The 27086-nt window shown below is 44.6% G+C and overlaps 1 protein-coding gene across 1 annotated transcript; it reads right to left on the minus strand.

Moving 5' to 3' along the window:
* Nucleotides 1-11816: 11816 nt before the first annotated feature.
* TAS2R1 (taste 2 receptor member 1) lies at nt 11817-25042 on the minus strand. Its single transcript, XM_074356169.1, has one exon. The coding sequence runs from the start codon at nt 17317-17319 to the stop codon at nt 16432-16434; it is 888 nt and encodes a 295-aa protein (XP_074212270.1). The 5' UTR covers nt 17320-25042; the 3' UTR covers nt 11817-16431.
* Between the last annotated feature and the right edge of the window lie 2044 nt (nt 25043-27086).

The raw sequence follows: 27086 nt of genomic DNA on the forward strand, positions 1-27086 counted from the left end.
TAGAGCAGGTGGGTGGAGAAAGGTTGAAATCAATAGAAATTGTCTCTGAGGAAGATCAGGCATTGGACTTACTAGAAGAAGACTTTAAATAAGCCACTTAAACAGGTTCAGAAGTAAAGAAGACTGTGTCTAAAGAACTAAAGGGAATATGATGTCTCACCAGAGAGTATCCATAAAGAATGCAAATAATGTAAAAAATCAAACAGAAATTTTGCAGCTGAAAAGTACAATAATTAATATAAAAAATGCACTTCAATTTCAAAAACAGACTTGAGCAGGCAGAAGACATACTAAGTGAACTTAAAGGCAGTCAATTGAGATTATCTATTTTGAGAAACAGAAAGAAAAAAAGAAAAATAAACACTCTCAGAGACCTGTGGAACACAACAAAAATTCTCAACATATGAATGATGGGAATCTCAGGAGTGGAGAGAGAGGAAGGAACAAAAAAGGATATTTGAGGACTGTGGGAGCCCATGACTGGGTTAACAAATTGTAACAGATCCCAGCCACTTAACTCCTTAAAGAAGACGTGCTTAGTAACTGCCTTGAGGTTTTAGCAATGACCCAGGCCCCCAGCTATAAACGCTGGGCGTGCCTGGTGTTAGTCTTCTATCCCCAAAACAGCCTTGGGCTGGAATGGTAAACAACTTATAGAAAGCTGCAGGCTCAGAGGTGAGAAGGCTGGTTAGCCAATGACAGGTAAGCCCCCCTGAGGGGGCAACCTGAGACAGGCACAGCCGCCTGAGTCCAAGCTGTTAAGCAGCTGATTCTCTTACGTTCCACCCTGATAAGCTAAAAGGCTCAACACGATTATGATTCACCAAAAAGGGTCTTCTGACCTTGAGCCAAACACCAACAATAAACAAAGCCTTTGTACTCATTGTGATCCCACCCTGTCCTTCCCTAAATTCCTGCTTCAACTGTACTCAATAAATATGAGAGATTTGAGAGGCTCGTGGAGTTGGCTCCTGACTCCCTCTTGTTCTCTTGACTTTTCCCCAGAGTCATGAGTAATTCATTCTGTCTCGGTGGGACTTCTGCTGGCCAGAACCCACAACTGGTGACGAACCCACAGAGGACTACCCAATTTTCATGAAAAAAATCAATCTACTCATCCAAGTAGCTCAATGAATTCAAAGTAGGATAAATTTAAGAGATCCACACACACATCGTCATCATCAAACTGTCAAAAGCCAAAGACCAAGAGAATCTTGAAAGCAGCAAGAGAAAAGTGACTGATTTTGTACAAGTGATTGATTCTCTTTTAGATTGACGGCTGATTTCTCATCAGAAACCATGGAAACCAAGAGTCAGTTGTATGACACATTCAAAGCACTGAGGGGAAAAACTGTCAAGCGTGAATTCTATATCTGGCAAAACTACCCTTCAGAAATAAAGAAGAAATTAAAATAGTCTCATATTTTTAAAAACTGAGATAATTCGTCTCTAACAGACCTACCCTACAATAAATACTAACTGGAGCCCTTCAGGTTGTAATGAAAAGACACAAGACAGCAACTTGAATCCACACAAAGAAGTCAATAGCACCAAATAGAGGTTAGAACACAGATAAATATAAAAGACAGTATATATGACTGTTTTCTTTGTAACCTTTTTCTCCAACTTAATGTAAAGCACAACAGAATAAAGAAATAATACAAAACTGTGTTGATGAGCATACAGTGTACAAAGACCTAATTTGTGACAAGACCACCGCACAGGAGAGGGAAGGAATGGAGCTGTGTGAGAATAAAGTCTTTGCATAATACACAAATTAAATTAGTATAATCTGAACTAAATTGTTATACAAGAGGACATTAATTATCATCCCCAGGGCAATGATAATGAAAACAACATGAAAATATTTAGTACAATAAATGAAAAGAGAATTTTAATGGTACACTAGAATAAATGTATTTAACATAAAAAGACAGCAGTAACAGAGAAATAGAGGAACAACAAAAAAACATATAAAACATACAGGAAACAAACAGTAAAACATTAGATGTAAAAGCAAGGTGCACATTCTTGTTCATGGTACCAGGTATGCACGGGGATGGGTGGCCAATGCCAGGACTCAACAGGAATGAGGAAGGATGGGACGAGGACACATGGAGAAGGACACCCGGAAGCACATGCAGCAGATGGTCCCACTTGCCCCCATGCCGGCTTTTGAGCTGCTCCTGCCTGCCCCCAGGCTGTCTCCTGCTCAGCAGTGGGCTTGCCAAGAGAAGGAAGCTGACACTAGTCGTGCTCTCCTCCAGGGACGCAGGGCGGGTACAGCAGCTCCAGGAGCTGGCCAGGTCCATGCAGCCCTGCCCTGGGCGAGGGTCACCCAGGGTCACCCTGCTGGAGAGGGCTGTCAGGAAGGCCAGAGGACCACTAGCACCACATTCCATCCTGTGGTCCCGGCATCAGCCTGCCCCTTGTGGATCCTGGAGCATCCTGACCTGACCCTTGACCTCAAGGAGAAGAATCTGAAGATGCTGCTCTGTCCTCTGCGGGGAGTGGACCCGCCCTGCCATAGTGGGAAGGTCAGGGAGGGAGGTGGGAAGGTAAACCTGCCACTGAGTCTGCGGCTGTGCGAGGCTGTGTCCAGAGAGCCTAGGGGATGAAGGCTGCGGGAGTCTGGGGACTTGGCCTGATTCCGCATCTGCCCTCACCCCCCAGGAAAGACCCACGGCCCCTGAGGCCTTCTCTTGACTCTGCACCCCTGCCTAGTCCTGCTGGGAGGGCCCACCGAGCAAGAAGCTGCACGGGAAGTCACGCTGTGACCTGACCAGTTATGAGAGGTGGCGCCGAAAGAAGCTATTCCAGGCTATCAATAATAAAAAACAAATTCTGTCAGCCTTGCTGGAGGAAAGATGGAATTAGCTTTCTGTTCTCTCTGCAAGAAATAATATTGCTAAATTATTGTCATAGGAGGAGGCAATAAAGAGAGCACAGAGGACAGCTCCGAGGAGGGGGTGTTGCAGACACGTGGCAGAAAGTCAGTTACTGCCACTGCTACCAGTAACAATTTCCTGTTAGTTTTTCTGGGTTTTATGATGTTTGTGATATTTGTCAGCTTTTCAAGATGTAGATTTGTGTGATTTTTCTCTCAGGTCATTCTCTAATTCTGTATAAGCTTCAAACCTCCCCCCGCCACACACAGGCCACGCCTGTCCCCACAAGCCTTGTGCAGATCGCCACGGGGGCCTCAGGGCAGGCAGGGCCCCCACCCCAGCGGCATCTTCCGTTGATCGTTACGGAGTTGGTCAGGGAAGTCTCTCACAATTTGGAAAACTTTTCCTTTATCTGTTTTGCCTCCTTTGTCATCACTAATGTGGTTTATTTTTGTCTTCCTCTTTTTGATTTAATCTGCTTTGTCCATAGTTTATTTCTATTTTCTAAAAATGGCTCTTGCTTTTGTGATTTTTGCTTCTTTGTCTTCTAGTTCATTAATTTCTACTATTGTTCCCTCTCTTTCTTCCCAGCAATGAATATGAACCAGATGTTTTTTTTTTTAGAAACTGTGGTACAAAAAGATACGTCTTTTGTGGATCTATCTCCCTGTCATGGAGCTTTCGTTGTAGGCGGGAGTGGCGATAAACAAATGAACAAATAAAGGTGTACTTTATCATCAGGTGGTGACTGAGGTGCTGTGAGGAAAAATAAAGGTAAGTCAGGGGAAGCGGAAGGAGGGGGAAGGTTCTGTTTAGATGGGATGATCAGGAAAGGCTTCTTCACAAGGGTGACACTCAAGCAGAGACCTGAATAAGGAGGGAGGGAGGCAGACTGTGCATTTTTCTGGGCCAAGGGAAGCAAGTGCAAAGGCCCTGGGGTGGAAACGGACTTTATGTGCTAACCAGAATAGCACAGAGGCCATCATGTTCCACTCAAACCAAGTAAGGAGAAGAGAGAGGGAAAAATTCAGAGAGGTGCCAGGGCTCAGATTTCTTGGAATCTTATAAACACTGCGGACAGCATGGTTTTAATTCTGAATCTGAAGGCAAGACAATGGAGCATTTTGAGCAGGAGAGCAATAAACCAGATTTACATATTTTAAAGCAGCCGCTGGTGCCGATAGGCCTCCTTTGCTTTCAATTCTGCTCCTGGGAACTTGTTCCTGGTGTGATACCAAAAGCCTGGAGTAGCTGGAGCCCGCCGGGAACAGCTGGGCAGGAGTAAACACAGGCTGTGGGCCCTGATGAAAATGAGGGAAAAACGAGTTTCACGAGAGGCTGGAGGATTTAGCCCAAGGCCCAGCTTGGAGTGTCAGGCAGAAAGTGAGACGTCAGAAAGAGCCACCCACACAGGGACAAGTTCCGGGAATCAGAACAGGCAGCGGAACGTCTGGTCCAGAGTCAGAGGGTCTCTTTTCATTTCTATTATTTTGCTTTTATTATTAATTTGTTGCACAAATAATACAAGTTGCTTGTCAATATATTAGCAACTACAGATAGGAGAAGAAGAAATGAAATCAGTCTAATTTACAAATCTAGAGATATCTACTGAATAATATTTTGATATATATAATTCCAATTTTTCTATAGATTTATTTATGAGTATATGTAAGTATACTTACATAGTTTTACATAAATAAAATCACATAGATTACCTTACATCTATTTTTCCATTTTATAAATATCCTCATGTCCGTGAGTGTAGGTTAATGTAAATAATTTTAATAGCTACAGGATTATTCCTTGGTATGGATTTACCTGGGGTTTATTTAAACTCTCTCCTGGTCGTGGAGGGGTTTTTCACATTTTTGCCTTCGTGGAAAACCACAGCACAAAGCTTTCTAAATTTTTGGTTGGAGCTCTTATTGTTTCCTGATACTAAGAGCTTAGCTGTGGACTTGCCGGGACAAAGCATTCAGACTTTCACGTCTCAAGTACACCGGTCAATGGTTGTCCAAAACGCTGTGCTGATACCAAACCCACCCTCACGCCTTGCCCGCCACCCCGCAGGAAACGCCAGCTCCGGCCACCGCATCCTTCACCACCGTCGACCTGCCAGCTGAACAATTCTACCCACTTGTTGTTCCAGTTTGCACTTTGGTAACAAACTTCTCATGCACTTTCTGGCCTTTGTTGAATCACCTACTTCCTATCTTTTGATGACTGTTGAGCACACTTGTCCTTTTCTTGTTGCTTTTGAGAGTCCTTACTATGTAAATAATTCTGTTACATACATAGGCTGTGATGGTTTCCCCGTATTCTGATGCTTATCTTTGAGACTTTTTTCTATAGACATATTTGAAATGTTTATGTCATCAGACCTGCTAATTTTTTTATTTTAAGATTCTGCTCAGAAAGACCTGTCCTGCCCCAAATTCCGTCAATATGCAGTTTATCTGTAAGTCTTGGTAAAGACGTATATTTATGTGTTACCCCAGCTCTCTGTCTTGATCCCATTTGGCATTTGGCAAGAAAAAAAAAAAAAGAAACAAAGTCACACTGTTACCCCAGGGCTCCTTGTTACACTGAACATCCCTTGTTAGACTCACCCTCCTTTCTGGGTCAGGGTCTCCAGAGAGCCATCAGCCTGTGCCTGGTTGCAGGGAGGTCTCCACACACTCCCATCCGGTATGGCACAGTCCCTAAACTGCCTTTGCTGCAAGCCCTCTTCAGGGGACAGGGCTGTCCCCAGCTCTGAGAGCGGCCACACACAGCTTCTCAGGAAGGAGGCGGAGGGAAATGACACTGCTGGCCAGATAGCCTGCCTGCTTGGCTTGACCTCTCCCTCCCCGTGTTTAAAAAGAAATGATGGATGGCGCTGCTGGAGACACCCTCAGACTCTTTGCAGAAGCTTGTCTGCACCCCCAGTGACCCAGAATGCAGACGGCAGACCCCATGGAAGAGATGCATCTGGCCTTATCTTCCTCTGCTGCAGTCGCCCCCATCTGGACTGTGTCCCTAAAATCCACTCAGAGCATCAGATAGTCTGAGCTTCAGGAGCAGTGTTCTCCATAAGACGAACTGCAAACAAAAGGAGAGGGCTATTCACCACACAGACTTTTTTTTAATTGAAGTATATTCAGTTTACAGTGTGTCAATTTCTGGTGTACAGCATAGTGTCTCAGTCATACATATACATACATATATTCATTTTCATATTCTTTTTCATAGATTACTATTAGATACTGAGTATAGTTCCCTGTTCTGTACAGTAGAAACTTGTTCATCTATTTTACATGTAGTAGTTAATGTTTGCAAACTGAAATGTGCAAATATTAACCACACACACTTCTGAAGCCACACAAAGCTTTGCTTTTCTCTTCAGATTTCTGTCCCAACGCCCTGAATTTTGTACCCATAAGTTGATTAAGCCCAGCAACGCTCCCAGAACTCAGGTACATGCCCACCAGTATCACTGAGATGTCCTCACTCTGGGGACACAACAGCTGTTTCTTAGAGGCAATAAACAGTGGTTTGGAATCAGAAACAGGAGAACATGTCCAGAGAAAACTTCCTGGGAGAAAGACCAAGACAGACAGGATCTGAATCTGGTTCAAATGACAGTTCTGAGTTTTATCTGGAAGGTGATCTCCACAGACACTCAATGCTCTATTGTTTAACTGCGTCATTAGTATGATGGTCACGGATCACTTTTAAATTATAAAAACTTCATCTACACATTTATTAGACCATTTTCCTTCTTCAAGGAAAATAAATGAGTTCTGCTAAGACAGTTGTTCCCACCCTGGGGGTGATTTTTGTCCCCTTGGGACATGTGGCAACATCTGGGGACTTTTTTTTTTGCTGTCACACAAGGGAGGGGAGGTGCGCCTGGCCTCTAATGGGCGGAGGCCAAGGGCACCGCCATGCACTCCCAGCGCCCAGGACAGCCTGTCACCCACAAATGATTGCCCGGCACCAACTGCCGACTGTGTTGGAGCTGAGAAATCTGGTCGAGAACAATGAGGAGAAGGGTCTCCTCTGTGGCCCCCTTTCAGGTTTTCACTGTTTAATCCAAGGAGACTGTTGACCTGGAGAAACCCGGGACCCCGGGAAGCACGTGAGGAGGCGTGGCTCACTGCTAAACCGATGGGAGGTTCTGGAGAATCAGTCTTGGTTTTGGGGTCTAGCCCAGCCCCTTACGCTGGACCTTGTCATCCCCACAGTGTGATTTGGGGGTCCCCCACTGTGTGAAACCCATCCGCAGGGGTTCTGCAGAACTTCCCAGCCAGTCTGCGGGCAGGGCGTCGGGAATTCCCTGAGCACCGGTCCCGCCCTGTGTCCTCAGCCCCTGCGGCACAGGAACCACGAGGCCCCTCGCCACCTCCTTCCTTAGCTCCTTCTCCTGCTCCAGGTGAACTCCCGCCAGCCCTGGACCCTCCATCCCGTCTGTCGCTGCCCCAGCAACACTTCTGGAGTGTCTCCCGTCTCCGCCTGCCCATCGCTCCTCCTCCTGTGTCTGGTCTCCTACTGAGCAAAGGCTCCCTTCAGCCACGTGCCAGCCTCTCTCCTGGCCTCTCCGGCCACCTTCTTGTTCACGTGGTTTCCGCTCGCTGAGGCCTCCATCATCCGTAGTCGGCTGTGCCTCACCCGGTGCTGAGTGCCTGGTCCCCGGCACCCCCTCAGGACCGGCCTTGCCGTCCTGTCCCTCCTTGTGCAGATGCGTTAGGAGACCCGGCTGCAAATCATGGCTGTGCTGGTCACTCCGTTCCTCACTTGTCATGGGATCAGTAACACCTGCCTCAGGTCTCAGTTTTTTAAAATATTGAGATCAAGCCAGTTAGTGGCCGTGGTCACCGTCATCATCCAGGGAGCTTTCGTGTATTATGGACTCAACATTAATTTCTAAAAAGAAATAAAGAAGACAAGGTGTAATCGTTGAACACACCTGTGACCTTCCTGCTGGGTATACTTTACTTCAGGCGAGATTCTGAAGGTCTAACACCTGGCCCCGGCTGTCCCTGTGCCCCAGCACTGTGGGGCAGGCTCCCCGAGCAGGGCTGTGGGGTCAGGTCACCTGAGCTTGGATCCTCATGGCCGAGGCATCCTGGGCAAACGCCAACATCCCTGAGGGCCCCGGTCCCGAATCTGGAAAGTGAGGGTGAAAATGAGGATGCTTTCTACAACGCTGTGAGGATTTACTAAACAACCTTTGTGACCATGTGAGGACAGACCAGCCCATGTGAAGTGTGAGGTAGGTTGCCAACCCCATGAGGGCTTCAGGGAGGACTGTTAGTAACAACCTCATGGTCTTTGATGCACATCCCACCTGAGAACCTTCCTTGCAAACTGGGAGCCACCTTGTGCCTTCAGCCTCTGACCTTGAAGCATTTAGTGACAGCGTGCAGTGACAGCCACTGCGGGCCAGGCTCTGGGCTAAGGGTGGTCGGGGAGAGTCCAGTGACTCAAACTTGTCCTCTTTGCCGGACAGAGCCGGTGCAGGACACCCCCCACGCCGTTTGAATGTCTCCAACTCCATGAAACGAGGTTTACTGAGAAAATTAAAAGCTGATTATCTTTGTGTCAGGCCATAGGAAAAGGCTTATAGAGTGAAGATGAAAAGGAAAAGTTATTCAATAATTATTTTAAAAGAGAGATGTGCAAATTGAAGTTTTTCCCTCTGCACCTATGAAATTAGGAAATGTAAAAAAAAGTCTTAACCAAGCAGTGCCAGTCAGGAGATAAAAAACCTAGCAGTTCTGTGCACTGCTAAGTGACAAGCCAGCGAACCCATGCAGTCTCCTTAGAAAGGAATTTGCTGATGCACTTAATGGCCACTGACTTGGGAATCCTATTTCTAAGAACTTTTCCTATTGAAATTATGCAAAGAGTAGGAAAAACAATAATACCAATTAAATATTATTTATAATAGTAAAAATGGAGGCACACTCAATGCCCTCCCAAGAAGGAGGTAGGTAGGTAAACCGTAGTCATTCATCTTTCCAACAAATGTATATTAATTGCCCCTATTTCTGGGCACTGTGCTATAGATCAGCTCAATAGAATATTCTGTAGTCATTAAAATGATCAATGAGAAAATACTTAACATAATAAGGGAAATGAAAATTTATAAAAATATACCTTTGTCATGCTGATAATCAGGTGAAAATTAAATATTTTTATTCACAGCATTTGAATGGGAACACGGGCTGATCCCAATGGCTGATTTATGGGGATGTGAACTGTGGATGATTTTCTTCCTCACTATTTATTAGTCGTTATTACATTATTTGCAATAAATAAAAAATCTAATTAAAAAGCTAAAAATCCCCACTGGCCCAGTAAGAGTACGGCTGGACCTCCTTGGAGCTCACAGTCCCATCGGAATGCTCTGCCCTTGAGCCGGAAACCTCCCAGTCTCAGTGGATCTTGGCCCCAGAAGGCTTAACCCCAAGGGCTTGAGGCTCCTTTCCCAGTTTGTCTTTGCTGGCCTGTCTGCCCTGTTCCACTTTATTTTATTTTTGCTCTCTCCGGTGTGATTTAAAACCCTGAGGTGAACACGTTGGAGAGTTATTTCACAAGAGGTCCGTTCATTCTCCTCCTGTAAAAACAGGGAGACCGGGAGCTGGTCACACTTGGCATCCGGCCGGGAATCCTTAGAAGGAGGGGATACGTGCAAGGCCGTGGACCCGGGCGTGAGAGTTGCTGAATCAGCCGCGATTTGCAGGGCAGAAGCCTGGAGGATAACAAAACCCAAAGCAAGGGGAGGAAAAAATATTGCTACGTTTTCAGATGGAATTGCTCTGCTGAGTTAGCGGCACTAAACCCTGGTTACATTCATCACTGGACAAGGACAACTGCCCCAAAGATGCACTCCCAGTGTGCTCCCTCCGGGGGTTCGTGTTGACAGAAACTGCTTCCATCCAGGGAGGTGTTTTTATTTTGAATGTTCTGGAAGCACGCCATTCATAATCAATTTGTTCACTCTAGATTAGCTACCAGTGACTGAATCAGTCTTTAAAATTCTTTACAAGAGCCAATCAGGCACAACTTTGATGCCCTGAGGGGTAGTAATTATTATTCCAGAAAATTTGCCCCAAGCACCCTCTACCCATTAAAAAAAGAAAGAAAGGATGAAATCTACTTTTTTACATTTCTTTGAGTTTGACTCTTGAGATGAACTTTTTAAAGATGATGTCAGAGGACTTGATTTTTTTTTTTTTTTTTTGCTTTATTCTAAACAGTCACTGCACATTCTTAGGCTCAGGGGTCTGTAAAAGCCTGTGTACTTTGAGGAGGAGGACTTTGTATTAAAATGGTAATTACCTATTTAGATTCTAAAAGTATTGGGGTCCATAATATTTGTCTATCTCCCAGAACACAAGCTGATTCCAGCGGGGAAGGCTGATTGGGATTTAACAGTGAGTTGATTCATGATGAGCATTTTTGCATCTGTATTCGTCAAAGATACTGGCCTGTCATTTTCTTTTTTGGTAGTGTCTTTGTCTTGTTTTGGTATAAGGATGTCAATATGGAGAATTACCTGTCGCCTGTTTTGCCCAGGAATAGTACCACAAGGTAGTGGTAATAGCACACCCGGCCTTCGCCTCTTTCCTTTTATGATATATTTTTTTGTTGTGGTTACATATATATATATATAACCTAAACTTTACGATTTTAAGTGTACAATTCAATGGCATTAAGTACTTTCACAGTGTTGTATAACCATCAGCACTATCAAAGAGCTTTTTAATTATCCCAAAGAGAAATTCTGTACCAATTAAGCAGTAACTCCCCACTCCCTCCTCTCTCCAGCCCCTGGTATCCTCTGTTCTGCTTTCTGTCTCTAGGAATTTGCCTTCTCTAGGTGGACTCATACAGGATTTGTCCTTTTGTGTCTGTCTTCTGTCATCTATAGTGTTAAAGTTTCATGTAGCATGTGTCAGAATTCCATTCCTTTTTATGGCTGCATAATATTCCACTGTGTGTTTATTACACTTTTTTTAACCCATTTATCTGTTGATGGACACCAGGGTTGTTTCCACTTTTGGGCGATTGTGAACAATGCTGCTGTGAATATCCAAGTACAGGTGTCTGGTTCCAGCCTCTGTTTTCAGTTCTCCTGGGCATGTACTTGGGAGTGGAATTGCTGGGTCATGTGGTGATTCTGTGTTTAACTTTCAGAGGAACCACCAGGCTGTTTTGCATAGCAGCTTCACCATTTTACTTTCCCATATGGTAGAGTCATTTTTATTCCCAAATAGCTGCTATAAGATTTCATCTCTCTCCCCTCTTTACATCGGATTCAGCCACTTGCCCCTGGGAGTGATACAGCAGAAGCTTTAGGACTGCAGTGTGACTCCCCAGCCTTTGTTCTTTTCCCTCTGCCCACAAGCAGCACATCCCAAACTGCGGCTGCTCCTTCGGGACTCAGAACAGCAAGAGGGCTGCTGCAGATCCACAGCCATCAGGCAACGGACATGGGAGGGAACTCATGGCCATGAGGACTGAAACGTTGGCCCCATCATCACCGTGGCAAAGCCATCTGATACGCCCTTCATTTCCCCTTTCACTCTTGCACTTTCCTATGTTTTTATTTCCTTTCTTTGCCAGATAAATCTACACCTGCTGCTTCCCTCATCTGGAATCAGCTCTTGTCCAAACCCCGTGATTGTTTCTTTGATTGGTTATTAGGCTGATGTGTATGAAACTGTCATTTTTGCAGGTCAAAAGTGGTCACGTTTAACAACAAAAAAACAACCCTCGTTGTCAGCCAGGCATGGATTCCACTGGCTCATCAACATAACTCGTTCAGCCTGGAATTATCTGTACCCTCATTTTGAAGATGAGGAAACATGAGGCGCAGGCTCATCAAGTTACCCAGCTCATGGGTATGGATGTAGAGTCCAAATCAGGCTTTATGACCCTCCGTTGTTCAACAAGCTCCTTTCCAGTGCTCCCTCCCCTCCCAAGGTGTTGCTGGAGATCACTTGTGACTGTGTTTCTCTTTACCTGGGGGTTGCGTTCATCAGCGCTCACAGTCATGTACCTGGAACTTTGTGACGTGTGTGGAATCTATCATTATTATCCCCATTTTACAGATCAAGGAACAGAGGATCAGCTCATCCCTGTGCTTATGGCATTGCTTAGAAGCTGCTTAAATGACCCAAAGAAGCAGGTGCAGTTGTAGAAGGAGCTGAACGGACCAGGTTACTGGCTTTGGAAGTCAGTGGTTTGCCTTGTGTATGGACGAGTTTCCAGTCTTTGTAAAGTGTTACACAAATCCACTTAGCCCCCCAGTCTAAAATATGATGCTCAAGGTTTCCTCTTTCCTCCCATAGAGTCGGCCTCCACATCCACCCTCACCCCGTGCTGTTAAAGACATCATGCCTCCATGATCAAAGACACCAGCCCTTGTTTCAAGAACTTCAAGTATGACAGCAGACAGGCAGTGGTGAATATACTGGGGAATATTTCTCTGAGCTTTTTGACTATATCTGGTCAAGGCTTTCTGGAAGCCAATTCTCTGGGTTTCAAGTGAAGTAAGATGCATTAACTTGCAGTCGCAAGCACAGCATTTGCTGTCCACGGGAGTGAGCTTGCGGCCAGAGGGCATTCCGTATATTTAGTAAGACAACATCCTATCCCATTATTGGCCACTTATTTTTTCCAACCCTTTTCCACCTGCTTATCTTCAAAAGAATCTGAAGTTTCCCCAGTGGTTCTGGAATTTAGGTCATTCAGAGCATGCTTACCAAGTGCGGGGCCCAGCCTAGCCGTGGGGCCTTAGAGAGTGATAAGAAAGATATCCCAAATTCAAAGTCCACCTGGTTACACGCTAGCATTTGCTTATATTGCATTACTTGTACAGCTATAGAAAGAAGAGAGTTTAGTTAACAGAGACTGAAGATTTCACTTAAGATCATGCATTCCAACCTCAAAAACAGAAACAGGGTCACAATGTGTTTTATTCCTCAGGATTGTTGAGGTTTAAGTAAGATGAATCCTTACTCTTCATTTTAAAAATGGACATGTTTTCAGAGATGTAAGTAGATATTTTATTCAAAATTTTGTTACACTGATGATCTTGTGGAGAAACATTTAAAACAGAAACAAACAGAACACCGGAAGGAGAGAAAGAAACCCACACGTCATTGATTTGAATATGTTTTAAATTATAGGATAAAATCACCAACCTGACCCCCAACCAGAAGGATTAAGTAGATCCAGATGTCACAGATATGAAGCCAAATGTTTCCGTCACATCTTAAAAACAATCATTATTTTGTCCTGCGAAGGTGTGGAGTGATGCGTCAGATGATCAAATATATCGAGGAGAGAGAGGAAGGTGCTAGCTTTGCATAGAAAGGCAGGGAGACACAGGCCCTCCAGCTCTCTGAACTTCTGTTGACTCTCCCCAAAAGCTTAGTGTTTTCAGCTTATTGAGGCAGATTTTCCCAGTCCCTAGCCTTCTCCCTGAAATGAAGTTTTCAGATGACTGTCTACAATGATTAGGTGGCAAAAGAATAATTTTTTAAAAGCAGAATATCCCACTGACATTAAGTGTATGTTAATACAATCTGTAATGTGATTCCAAACTCATACCCTAGTAAGACCGCTTTTCAGACATGTGGGTCTCCCTGCCCCTACATTTGGATTTTTCTCCAATGTGGGTGCCATCTGTCTGTATCATCTGTCATCCCACTGATGGCCAGAGTTGACTTGGGTGATCTGGCTAGCTTCTTTTCTTTCTTGGAAAATTCTGACAACCCGTCCCTCCTCTCAACCAAAGAGATGTAGGTCTACACGCAGAAAAGTTTTGGAAACTGTATTTCCCAAGGCTAAAATTAGAATATTTATAATCTGACAAGAATGACAGCACTTAGGTATGTAACGAGGTGTAATATTTAAACTGTCTGAAGGCTCTAGAATGGGTGGTCGTTAGCCTAAAGAAGGCGGGTAGACATTAAATGTTCACATCTTCCTACCCTTTCCAGGTCCAGATTACCTTAACTTCAAGCAGTTACTACACTGGAATGAGAGCCTGAGAATTTAAAAGGCAATTTTAATTTGTGAGACTTTTAAAACTGTGGCGTTTATCTTCTAATATTCAAATTGTGAGAGCATTTACATTTTGAGAAATCTGTTTACATAAGCACACAGATTTAGCCTTCTCGGTGGAAGTCGCTGTTGCACGGTCACTGAAACCCTGGAGAATTGGAGCACTGAGAAAAAAAAAACCTGGAACTTGGGTGCTGAAGGAGTCAAAACAAGGATGGAGAACTGGACACATGCAGCAAGACGCATCTTCTGGTTTGGGGGCACTCATCAAACCCTCTCTCTGAAATGGAATGGAATACTCCTGTGGGCCCCTTTCTCAGAAGAGCCTGCCTCATTGCCCATCTCCTTGGCTCCTGGCTGAGCAGGGGCACTGCATCTCCTGGAGGAGCCCCAGGAAGTGGAGGAATGGGGGACAGTGCCTCATCCTGCAGTCAGCAGTCCTCCCTCCTGACCCGTGGGTGTGTGATCCTGCAACCAAGGCTCCTGGGGCGACAGTGTCTGGCCCCATCTCAAAAAATGCAGAGATGGGGTGGAGGACGATGCCGTACCACTATGGAAGCTAACCCCAGGCTAAATGAGCGGGACAAACAAATTCGTCAAGGCTTGGGAGGGAGTCCAGACGAGGGCGGCTCTGGAGAGACAAAGCGCAGAGTCTGTTTTGCTTCTACAGTGGAGCAACTCGTGTCCTGCGCAATCTCCATCAGCGTGATAGCAAGGCAACGTCTCTGGAGGAAATATGTTTCCAGGAAAGCAGACTGTGAAAGTGTTTTCAGAAGTGTCTGCTTTAGCCCGCCTTATCTTTCATATCACTCTTGGTAATGTTTAAGTACCCAGACAGTCACACCTTAATATTCATCTCGTTAACCAGCATTATCAGAGCAGAGCTGAATGAGAATTTGGCATCTGAGTAAAGAAGCCACAGGAGAATTGTATATTTACAGGTTTTTTCCCAAATATTTGAAATCACTCCCACTCTCCCTCTTTCCACCTGCAGGAATACACACCACGATTCAGGGAGAAGGCATCTGAACTTGAGATGAACAGAAATTACACGATTCCTCACTGTCCCCCCCAAAGCAGGAGGTATCAACACCTCCAGAACACAGCGGCTCTTCCCAGAGCTGGCCACCCGAGAGCACTGTTAGCGAGGAACCATCCCGCCTAGTGGGATGGGGGGAAATGAAACCGCGGGAAGATGGAGGCTGTTATTCGGCTCTGGAGATGAAAGTATCAGACCTGCGGGAAGCGGAGGAGCAGCCTCAGAGCCCTCCCACACCTGGGAGGACGAACGCTGCCCTGCGTCTTCTAAAGCGAAGACCTCAGATTGGTACAAACAGGCCTGCATATCCTGGATGTGTAAACTGATATTTGAATCCTCTTTATTGGTGACTGGCAAATCCAAACCTAAACACATTTGCTGTCATCACATGTGAACTACAAGCTGTAGCCAAAATGAGGACCATCTTTTGCTGCACTAGAAGCTAAAGGATTCTGAAGTTGTTTTAGAAATATATGTATATCTCCTAGCTTCCAACATCATCAGCCAGATAGAAAATGCATTTGTGACTTCAAGCAGATGGGAGACACCCCCAGCCCACTCGCCTACTGATGTTGCTTCATTGGGAAGACATGCAATGTGATAGGAGTTCCAAATTGCCAGCATCAGTTGAAAGGGTCCCAAAGCTGAGCACAGAAGTGCATAATGAGATATTTCTGCAAGCTATTGTCTGTTCAGTGCGTCCAGTTAGGGGAAACAGAAAAATGAGGGTTCAGCCCTGGATTCTTCGTCCTCTTCCATCTATCTGTCTTTTTGCCAGGTGATGGGACACGTCACCATGGCACCTGGGATCTTGGCGGCATGGAGAAGGTGAACCTGTTTACACGGACAGAGAAGGCCAGGCTGTCCTCGGCTTCCTCTCTGATCTGATGGGGAAAAATGGTTCTATTGTCTGTGACTCTAACAAGCAGAGCAGAAATAATATCCAGGTAGATGAGAAATGAGCAGGTGGCCATCTCAGTCAGGACAAATCCTCTGAGACGGGATGTCAGACACACGGCGTCTCCACGACATCCATGCCACCTTCTGACACCACACGTTCAAACATGTGCTTTCATTTTCCTTTGAACTTTTTATTTGGAAATACTTGTAGATTCACATGCTGTTGTAAGAAACAATATGGAAAGGTCCCCCCACCACTTACCCAGCGTTCCCCAACTAGGTGACATCTTGCAAGAAGATGGAATAACGTCACAGCGAGAAAACTGACACTGATGTCATCCACCCACATGTGTTATGCTTTGAAAATCATTGTAACCCTTTGACAAAGGAACCAATCCACAAAAATGTCTCAGTTTGGACAAACAGTCTTTAGCTGATGTTCTGTGTATTTATGGACAGGCCTCTTTGTTTGGCTGGGGGAGGCACGGCAGGCACTCTTACCTCACTGAATGGCCAATTCTTTGAAGGGATCAAAGTTCTCTCTCACTGACGGCACTTTCTATGCAGGAGAAACTTCTCCGCATTTTGTTTCAGTTTAGGATTTCCTAAAATTAAGATAATAGAGTGTCCGGAGTGGCAGGAACCAACCAGCGAGATGCAGAACAGAAATCTGAGGCTTGTAAGTTTGAAAACTTGAGAAAAGAGCAAAAGAACCATCAGGTAGTGGCAGAGGTAGAGGACCAGGAAGGCGAAGATGGACAGGAGGGACCTGACGCGCGCACGGGGGCAAGGGCCTGCGGCTGTGTTTCTCATCTGCCAGGTGTGTCTCCCCAGGGAGAACAGCAAGAGCAGGGCAGAAACGAGGAAGATGAGTGATGGCAAGGAGAGCTCAGCGAAGAGAAGGGTGAACCGCAAAGTAGCGATGTCTTCGCTTTCAGCTGTTGCATTTTGAGAGGAAAAGCCCAGGAGGTCTTCGGAAAAGATCCATGGCTGTTTGCTGTGGAAGACACAGGTGCTAGATGCATGTAGGAGGGACCCCAGAATCAGCCAAGGAACCAGCTTGGAGATCTTCAGCTTCAACCAGAGGAAGAGAGGGTGAGCGATCCTGGCAATCTTGATGCAGTAGAAGACGCTGAGCCATGTGGCAAACCACAGCCCCAATTCATTTACAAAGGAGAGAATTACAAACTTCCCCACAAACTGACGGATGTCAATCAAGTTAAAAACAGCCAGATTAAGGTAGAAGATGGCCAGCTCTAGACAGATCCTGGACATCGCCAGGCAGGAAACAAGGGCCTCCAACGGAATCATCTTTCTGTGCTTGAGCAAGCCCGTGCCGTGCACAACCACAATGATGGCATTTACAAAAAGCCCAGTGAGAAGCTGTATCGCTGTCAAGAGAAGATGGCTAATGAGCTGTGACTCCAGCATTCTGAGAAGAAAAAAATCAGTTACTTAAAAAAAAAAAAAAAAAGAGGTAGGTATAGACTTGGGGATAGTTTGGATTATTCAAGTTTTTTGTTTTTCTTCAACGAGAGTAGGACCCCTTTGGGGGACATGACGCTGACAAGAAAGGCAGTGAGGTAGGAATGTGGGGGACATCTGTCTGTATCACCGTTTTCTCAGTTGGTTCCTGGCAGTCAAATACGAAAGAGATACTCTAGCAACAATTTGCTTCTTAATGATGGTGTTTGCATTTTCCAGGTCTACTCAGCTTTCAGGTTAATCACAAGCAAATGGTGAAATCAGACACCCTCAGGGGTGGGGGCTCAGGCCCCTCCACTACACAATCAGTGGAAGCCCCTCCATCTGTCACCTCCACTATGAATACTTCATTGTGCCTATAGGTGTGTTTCTACTTAACATTTATGAGGCATTCTTTACAGAAAACTGTTTTGAAACCATCATTTCTGCTCTAATGACACAGTACAATCAGCAATGTAATAGCCCTAAGTAGTTGTTTTCCAACACGCTGTGGGTGAACCGTTCAGGACCACCTAGAATTTAAAACAGTCATATGATAAAATACAAAGCATTACAAAATATAAATGCAGAATAATTAGGCTTACACGCATGTGTGCACAAGAGGTCAAAAGCTCAAAGGAAGGTGGTATACAAGAAAACCAGCAGTCATTCAACACCACTCCCACCGGTAACCAGCCCCCTGCGGGATAATACAGGGCTTCAGAACTTTTCCGTTATTTTTTCAGAACTATGATAATTTTATGATGTGAGCTAGTTGTCCCGGAGGTGGAAATGTAATGATAAAAGAGGACATGATTCAATTTGTTGTTATAACTATCTAGCAGACTATTTCTGGAAAAATGAAATTAGCGTTTATTAGAATATTTTCTGTGCGAGGAGTCAGATGCTAAATCAGGTTTTCTCAACCTCGACACTGCTGACATTTGGGGTTGGTTATTTATTGGCGGTTGCTGCCCTGCACCATGTGGGATGTCTGCCAGCACCCCCCACCTCTACCCCAGATGCCAGCAGGAGACCCCCCCGCCCCAAGTGTGACGACCCCAAATCCTCCAGACGTTGCAGAATGTTCCCTGAGCAGCAAAACCGCCCCCTGTGGAGCGTCACTGTCTTGACACTGTGGGGACAAAGTTGGGTAAAGCAGTTTCTGTCCCCAAGGCATTCAGAATCTCAAGCCTCCTTGTACAATGTGCCATAAAACTAAATTGGTCCTTTGGAAAACTCACCACCAGAGCACAAGGCGGGGGCAGAGATTATTAAACATTTGTGGAGTTGGAGCCTTTCCAACCTGCCACTTGATCGTAACGGTCCCAGCAGAGCCCCCAAGGGGCACGTGTCCTTATGGTCCCTGTTGCCTCGTCCAAAGGTGTCATAAAGGGCACTCAGGATGAATCTTACTTTGAGAAAACTGGAAGGGAAACCGTACGAAACCAGTAGCGCTGACAGTAACTATCCGGGTTACTTTCTCATCCTCTGAACGTGGAGTGTCTGCGCCACGTAGGTCCCTACCTTGTTCTTTGTGCCACAACTTCAATGCGACGTCGGAACAGCCAGGAACATCTTCAAGGAGGCGTGGAGGGAGGCAGTTCTTGAGTGGATCTGATCAAAACAACCCCAGCTTCAAGCATGACAATCTAACTACACCTCCTTCTTCTCCCTCGGGGGAAGGAAAAAATGACTGAGAACTTGCCTATTTTGCGTATTTTACGCATCCGTGGTTTCTCAGTCCGCCCTCCGTCACCGCACGGGTCACTCCGCCTGCGGGTGCAGGTGCCCGCCTGCGCCTCGCAGCTCCGCTCTGGGAGGGCGTACCCGGGCCTTCTTCTCATCCTCGGAGTTCATTCACCCTTTGGGCGTTGGGCAGGTTGTAGCTTTGCTAAGTAGACCCAAACTCAATTAGGTAAGTGGCTTCATAGCAAAGGAAGGAGAAAGAAATATTACAAAGTCACTTTGAAAGACAGCTTTTGTTTTCTAACCTCTGTTCCTAGAGACATCGGGTCACAGAACCGGCATCTGCCTCCTCCCTGGCGCCCCAGTGTTGCCATGACGTCAACATGGTGCCTGGTCCTCGCACTTCAGTGTTGCCAAACAGTCATGGTATCCCTGAAGGGAAAACTGGGGAAAAAAATTCTATTCCGAGTCTACAACAGCAACGTAGTCCTTCAGCACCAACAGGGAGCTCACGGCAATCACACACCACACTCCAAAGTCTTAAAGGAAATAGCTGTGTCCAATTCTACTTATTAACATGCTGTTTGTCTTTTGGATTCAAGCACCTTGATTCTTGAGTATTCTAGGTCAAATATTCTATTATGACTTTTGTCAGAGCTAGCTTGGGGAGGAGAAGCAATCCTTCCTAGAAAACGTGACTTCATGTAGAACAGGTCTTCTGATGTGGGAACCCGTGGAGTAAAAGATAAAAACTCATGAGGCTTACGCTACTTTTTTTTCATTAAACAATTTCCATCCCCATTCTCTTCAGTGAGCACACACAAAGGCTGCTGAAGGCACATTGTTCTTGGACAAGTGCCACCAGCTCCCTGAGACGTGCACTTCTTACATGGAAGGACGGCAAAAGGAGACGTCTGTCCCTAGGGGCGCAGCAGTCGTGTGGCCCCTGAACCAATGCCCCGTTCAGCCCTGGGGGCGGCTGCATTTCAGTGCTGCTGGGAAGACCTCTGAGGTCACGTGGTCCAGCCTCCCCCTTAGGTTCTACCACGTCCATCAAGATAAGGATGGAGGTTGGTCTGCTCTTGCGCTGAGTGAGGGTGAGCTGAGTATTTCAATGAGCAACACAACAAACCAAACAGGGGAAAATGGTCCTGCATAGAGAAGCTCTTTGTGTCTTTTAGGCCATTTGTTTTAGTGAGAAAGACACACCAGAGAATTTCTGACTCTGAGATGAAAAACGTACAAGTCTGGCCTCACCTGTCAGTCACCAGCTCGGAATGGTGACAGTTTTATATGGACAAATGGCTCAGAACAGATGGAACAAATCCTGATGTGGAGAAATTCACATGATGATTACCCCGTATTACCCTGATTAAATCTGCTCGCTGGCACTCATCTGTAATGAGCAGTCATTAAAGGAGACAATACCAAATATTCTTGGGGTAACTGACAGGCGGAAAGAGTTGCTTATTTATATTCAAATCACTCAGCTCTTTCAAAGAAAGTGCGATTTTTTTTCCACATGCCGTTAGGTTGACATTGGCAAGCTTCTCACCAGGTAGAAGGCTATAATGATCATCTTTCCGCTTTCCAGCGGAACGCAGACATTTACTTTGGGATTAGAGTCATTGTGAAAGTGAGCGATCGTTTTAATACCTTCCCCAAGTGGGTCTTCCCACTTCATTATCAAGGGACCAATTCCTGCTTTAAGGAACGTGCATCTGTATTAACATTATTGTATATTTAATAAGATCGTTCAAATAAGAGAGAAATAGACTCTGGGCACACGAATGCAGACATCCTTTCTGAACCTTTCCTGAGCATCGCTCAACCCTTGAAAAGCCTATATGGAATTTATTCCATCTAAAATTCACAGCATTTTGGCAAAAAAGCTCCAGACTCTTTCAGACTAATAATTCTTTAAATCCATTCATTTGCTTCTCTCCACTTGAATTTGCGGTTGATCTTTGGGCTAAAATGTTTGCCTTTAACATTCAGGTCATTCTCAAATGCTTGTTCCTCCTCGTCTCTGTTCTCCCTGGTAATATATTTCTGTGCTTTTCCTTACTCCTCTCAGTGTTTGGGAATGCACTTGCATTGCAGCAAATAGAATAATGGAGCAGTGTAATACACTGAGTTTAAGGCTTTCAAGTAAAGAACTCGAAGTGCTTTACAAGCAAGAACCCCTTGTTAGTTACAACCAGGAAAGAGATGCTGCACTTAACATCGCACGAATAATCTCTGGTTCTCCCAGTTTTATCTTCTGCTCCAGACTGAGCTGTGGAATGTCAACTCCTGCCTTGCTTCTTCTCTCCCTTCTTCCTTCCCCTTGTCTTCCCTACTTTTCCTTCTTCCTGTCTCCATCCTTCCTTCGCTCACTCCTCCCTCCCACCTTCTTCCCCTCTCTCCCTTCCTCTCTTCCTCCTTTTCTCCACATGTCATGGAGGAGGTGATAATTGAAAAGAGAACTGAATGAGAAGGAATCAGCTATGGATATCTAGGGGGTGACCATTCCAAGTGGAGAGGGCAGGAGATAGCAATGTCTCCCTTGAATAAAAAAGCTTGAAGTGTTCCAGGAAAACAAAGGCTTAAATATTGCGGTGCCTGGAGTGGCACGAGCTAAGGGAGAGCCCGAGAAGAGGAGAATGGATGGGCAGGCATGGCCAGGTCACAGAGGGCTTTGGGCCACAGTAAGGATGAGGTTACGTCCTCAGTGTGATGGGAAACCATTGCAAAGTTTGTGCGAGTGTTCGGGGGATGGGGCAGGAGAAGGATTTGTCCTAATTGGATCTGTGTTCTAAAATATTTACGCTGACTGCTGTATAAAAAGAAAAGAAAAGAGGGAAAAAGAGAAAAGGAAAAGAAAAGAAGAAAAAAGATTTACTCTGAGGACAGACTTGGGGGTCAGGAAAGAGAGTGGGAGTGGAAGGGCCAATCCGAAGGCCGTGGCGGTGGAATAGGCAAGGGCTGCTGTTGCCTTAAAGCAGATTGGCAACAGAGGATGGAAAGAAACGTCCGGATTTGAAATCCCAACAGGGATTTCAGATGACTTTGATAGAGGAAGTGAGGGCAGTGAGGGCAAGAGAGAAATTAAGAACGACTTTTGGGTTGTTGGCCTGCCCCTCTTGGGAGCAATAGTGTCATTTTTTAAGAAGAGAACATTGGAGGGAAGTTAATATCAAGAGTTCTATTTTAGGTAATAGAAATAAAAGCAAAAATCTACAAATGGGACCTAATTAAACTTACAAGTTTTTGCACAGCAAAGGAAACTATAAACAAAACAAAAAGACAACCTATGGACTTGGAGAAAAATCTTTGCAAATGATGTAACAGGCGAAGGCTTAACTTCCAGAATATACAAATAGATCATACAACTCGATAACAAAAAACCAAACAACCCAATCAAAAATGGTCAGAAGACCTAAAGAGACATTTCCCCGATGAAGGCGTACGGATGGCCAACAGGCAAGTGAAAAGATGCTCAACATCACTAATTATCAGAGAAATACAAATCAAAACTATAATGAGATATCACTTCACACTGGTCAGAATGGCCACCATTAAAAAGTCCACAAATGATAAATGCTGGAAAGGGTGTGGAGAAAAGGGAATCCTCCTATACTGCTGGTGGGAATGTAATTTGATGTGGCCACTATAGAAAACAGTATGGAAAGTCCTTAAAAAACTAAAAATAGAGTAATCATAGGATCCAGCAATCCCACTCCTGGGATATATCCACAGGGAACTCTAATTCAAAAAGATACATGCACCCCAGTGTTCATAGCAGCACTATTTACAATAATCAAGACATGGAAGCAACAGAAATGTCCATCAACAGATGATTGAATAAAGAAGCTGAGGTATATTTCCACACTGGAATACTCCTCAGTCATAAAAAAGAATAACACCATTTGCAGCAACACAGATGGACCTAGATATCATCATACTAAGTGAAGTAAGCCAGACACAGAAAGACAAACACCATATGATATCACCTATATGTGGAATCTAAAAATATGAAACAAATGAACTTATTTACAAAACAGAAGCAGACGCACAGACATAGAAAACAAACTTATAGTTACCAAAGGGGAAAGTGGAGGGAGGGATAAATTAGGAGTTTGGGATTAGCATATACAAACAATATATATACAATAGATAAACAACAATGTCCTACTGTACAGCACAGGAAACTATATTTAATAGCTTGTAATAACCTATAATGGAAAAGAATATGAAAAAGAATACACATATATTTGTGTGTATAACTGAATCACTATGCCGTACACTGGAAATTAATACAACATTGTAAATCAACTATACTTCAATTTTAAAAAAAAAAAAAGTTTTATTGTAGACATTTTCTGTCTGAGGTGCCTACTCCAGGAAGAAATGCTTTTAAGCAGTGGTGGTGATAAATTTGGAGTTTTGGGGAGCCACAAGGGCTAGAAATATGCACTTGGTATTTAATCGTATAGAGATGATATTTAAAGGCACGAAGATGGACAAGATTATGTAGGGAAGAGATTGCCAACTGGAGTGTCCGAGCACTGCAAGAAATTATTTTGTGCATTCACGTCACTCCAGCCGTCCTGTCCTCTCTCTGTGGAAGGAGGCATGCTGACGGCAGAGTGTGGGAGTTAACACTTGCATCCCTGAAGGCAACCCCACTAGTCATGGCAGCCTGATCTCTTTATACATGGCTGAGTCTATTTGCTGTTTAATTTAGAATATCAACCCTTTATCACAAGGAAGATTGGTCTGGAGATTTTCCTGGTGCTAGATTTGATAAATTTGATTATCCATGCTATGCTGGATTTATAAAAACATTGTTAAGCTTCCCTTATTTTCTATGCACCAGAACAGTTTGAATTCCACGGCAATTATCTGTCTCTTCGGGAATGGAAAGAATTCACAGGAAAGAATCTGAAGCCAGAGGCTTTGGGGAAAGGCCAGAATACTTACCATTTATTTAGCACTTAAAATGCTAAGCAATTGACAGACCTAGTATCGACTGGCCATCTTGACAACTCTATGAAATCAACATTACCTCCACTTTAGAGATGATGAAATTGAGGTTCACAGAGGATTGGAGATTACCCTCAGTCATGCAGTTAAAAAGTAGCATTTTCAAGATGTGGACCAAAATCTGATGTTAAATACTATAGGTGTCCTTAAACATTCAGCACCACTGGATGGTTCCTTCCCCATCACGCAGTCATTCTGACAGCTCAGAGTGTTATTGTGCCATAGGAAGAGTTTACAAAGCATCAGGGTACCATATGGACATCAGAAATTTTATTCAGTCCTCTCTGCAGAGAATATTCCTGGCCTTTATAGTGATTGGCTATGCTTTGTCCAGAGGATGCATGGTCCAAAAGACTTCAGTAGGCATTGGCATATATGTTGGTTGCAACCATTGGATTGGACACGTGGATGGACCTGCTGCATATGTGGTCTTGAAACCCAGACCACCATTTCTTCCCTGGTCCAATCTTGACTGGTTCCCTTTTAACCTACCAACCAAGTCCCTTTTTCCTGCCCCTCAAACAATGGATTACTACCTAGGAATTACAATGAAATGGTAGAACTGGGCATTTTGGGCTTTCATTCATAGAGACTTGTTCCTCCTTCTCCCCCTTGAGATAGACTTCTCCAGACATAATTTTTGTCAACTTCTGGAAGAGTCAGATTGTTGCTTCTTTCTTCGTTTCCCCCGCAGTTGGGAGCAGGCTTTGTGATTTCCCCACTTCCTGTGGTTTGGGGACACTGGCCCCATCCCTTGCATCCAAGGATAGACATGTATGTGGGGGTATATATGGTGATGCTCTGTAAAGGTCTGCTGAGTGAACAGCAATGAGAAACTGAACAAAGCTTCCCAGTTTCAGGGAGGTGTTGCTAGTCGAACTTCAGTATTACATAATCTTTGCAATGTTTTTCCTATGGCAGAGAATATTATTCCGTCTACCCACAATTATCTAACATCCTATTCATGTGAACATCTGTGGGACAAATGGGTGGGATGAAGGGTAAAATCTGTGACTAGGAAATAGAGTGAATCTCCCTGATTCAGAGGGAGTGAAGCAACCATGAACTTGACTTTCTGAATTCAATATAGTAAACTTAATACAGAACCACATTACATCAGATCTGCAAAGGTTATTAATGCTTATTTGTGCCAACTCCTTATTGTATGAAGAAAGAGAAAGCAGAATCCCAGAAAAGATGCATAGTTCCCTGTGACTTGTTCCAGGGAACAGTCAGATGTTGTGTTCTAGAAGAGTGGATACCGGGGGTTTACTCAACTTTGTTATGACTAGTGCAGCCTTCACGGGAGCAGGATGGAATAATGGTGGGACACTAGTGGACAGGACATGATGGCTATGGTCCTCCCAAGGTGTAACCAATGGCCATGTTTTGTGGGAGAGGTGTGTGAACCTCAAATATAGGTACCTGTATCCCACCAATGTTGATTGCAAAGTATAGACACAGGAATTTGCAGTCCTTTCTCAAAATGTGAAGGAAAAAAAAATTCAACAGTGGTACCCAAAGCTCTTCAGGCATTCATAAGGTAAAATTGGTCCAACATAATTTAAATTACAAAGGTAATATGTTAGAAATGGAAACCCAAAGGCAACCTTTTATTATAATTTTCTGTAGTCAGTAATACTTTTCCTTGTACACTTAAGGCTCCCTACACAGGTCATAAATGATGACAGAGAAATTTCATTTGATGAAATAGTATGCTTCCTTAATTATTCACCCACCTGAATGTTGTCTTGTTAGAGTTAAGTCAATAATACCAGTTTTTAAAATCTATTCTTCCTTCCCGGCATGAAACATTTTAGATAATCATAAATTGTACTGGAGCAGAGGAGGTTTGGATAATGTTAACCATTAAACAATCAGGAGGAGGGCTTCTGCTAGGTTTAGCTGACTTTTTTCTGGTTATGACTTAACACGGTGATTTACAAGACTTACTTCCTCCTAAGAATTCACACAATCATGAAATACGCAATTTTGGCTATAAAAACAGGATGAGATCAGATATACTCCAAAAGTAATTGTTGTCAGATACATTCAGAATGCATCACGCTTTGATATAACACAGAGAAGGAGAAAGTAATATGACCGTGGGTACACAGTGGTACGGAGGAGGGGTGGAGGGGAGACAAGCACCACACTGAGAGGAAAACATGACCTTAATTATATGGACAGATCATTTATGCACCTCAAATCGCTCTTGTTGACCCAGATTGCTGGGAACAGACATTTAGACCTCATTGCAGTTTCTAACCACTTTTAAAACTGATCTATGAGACCTATTTTCCTACCTTTCTTTTCCTCCAAATAATCTATCGGATCTACAAGAGGTGATCTGCCTTGATCTTGCATCATTTCAGGTGGGTTGACATGAGACAGGAAGAGGCCATAGCCACGCCCTTTGTAAGGATAGATGAAGTTTCCATGCACTGAGCCTTGGGGTACATGGGACGGCTACCCCAAGCAGTAGCAGAGGCCACCTACCTCAGTTAGGTCTCCATTGGCCCCACATTCGCTATGACTAGGGAAACAGAAGTGAGGCATGGCCCACTCTTTGCAAGGCAGGGCCCTGCCAAAATGAAGGCCTCAATTTTTTTTTTTTGACCCCTCTGCCTGTTTTTTGGACTTGTATCATCATGTAGGAAGACTCTATACTAACGATCTATGCCCAGGGACATCTCACAAACACTGGGATCTAAGCCCAGTTCAGCCCCAGCAGGGCCATCCACTCGGTAGATGGTGGGGGCAGCATCAGCACCAGGGCATCCATGAAGGACCTCCTCTCCAGCTTTCCTCCCCTGGTGAGCCCCTTCTCCATCAGCTCACTCTTGACCCTGATTTAGAGACTCTCATCTTGTGGTTCTGATAGTGAGTTTGCTGTGAGGTCCACAAAGCCCAGTTGTTGAAAGAGAGCTAGAAACACCTGCTTAATCCTGAGAGGTCATCATCAAAAGTGGGCCTGACCAAAGCAGTGTAGGAAGGATTTTACAGCTGAAAGCTGT

Source organism: Camelus bactrianus, chromosome 3 (assembly GCF_048773025.1).
Source record: "Camelus bactrianus isolate YW-2024 breed Bactrian camel chromosome 3, ASM4877302v1, whole genome shotgun sequence".
In the NCBI taxonomy this organism is placed as follows: domain Eukaryota; kingdom Metazoa; phylum Chordata; class Mammalia; order Artiodactyla; family Camelidae; genus Camelus; species Camelus bactrianus.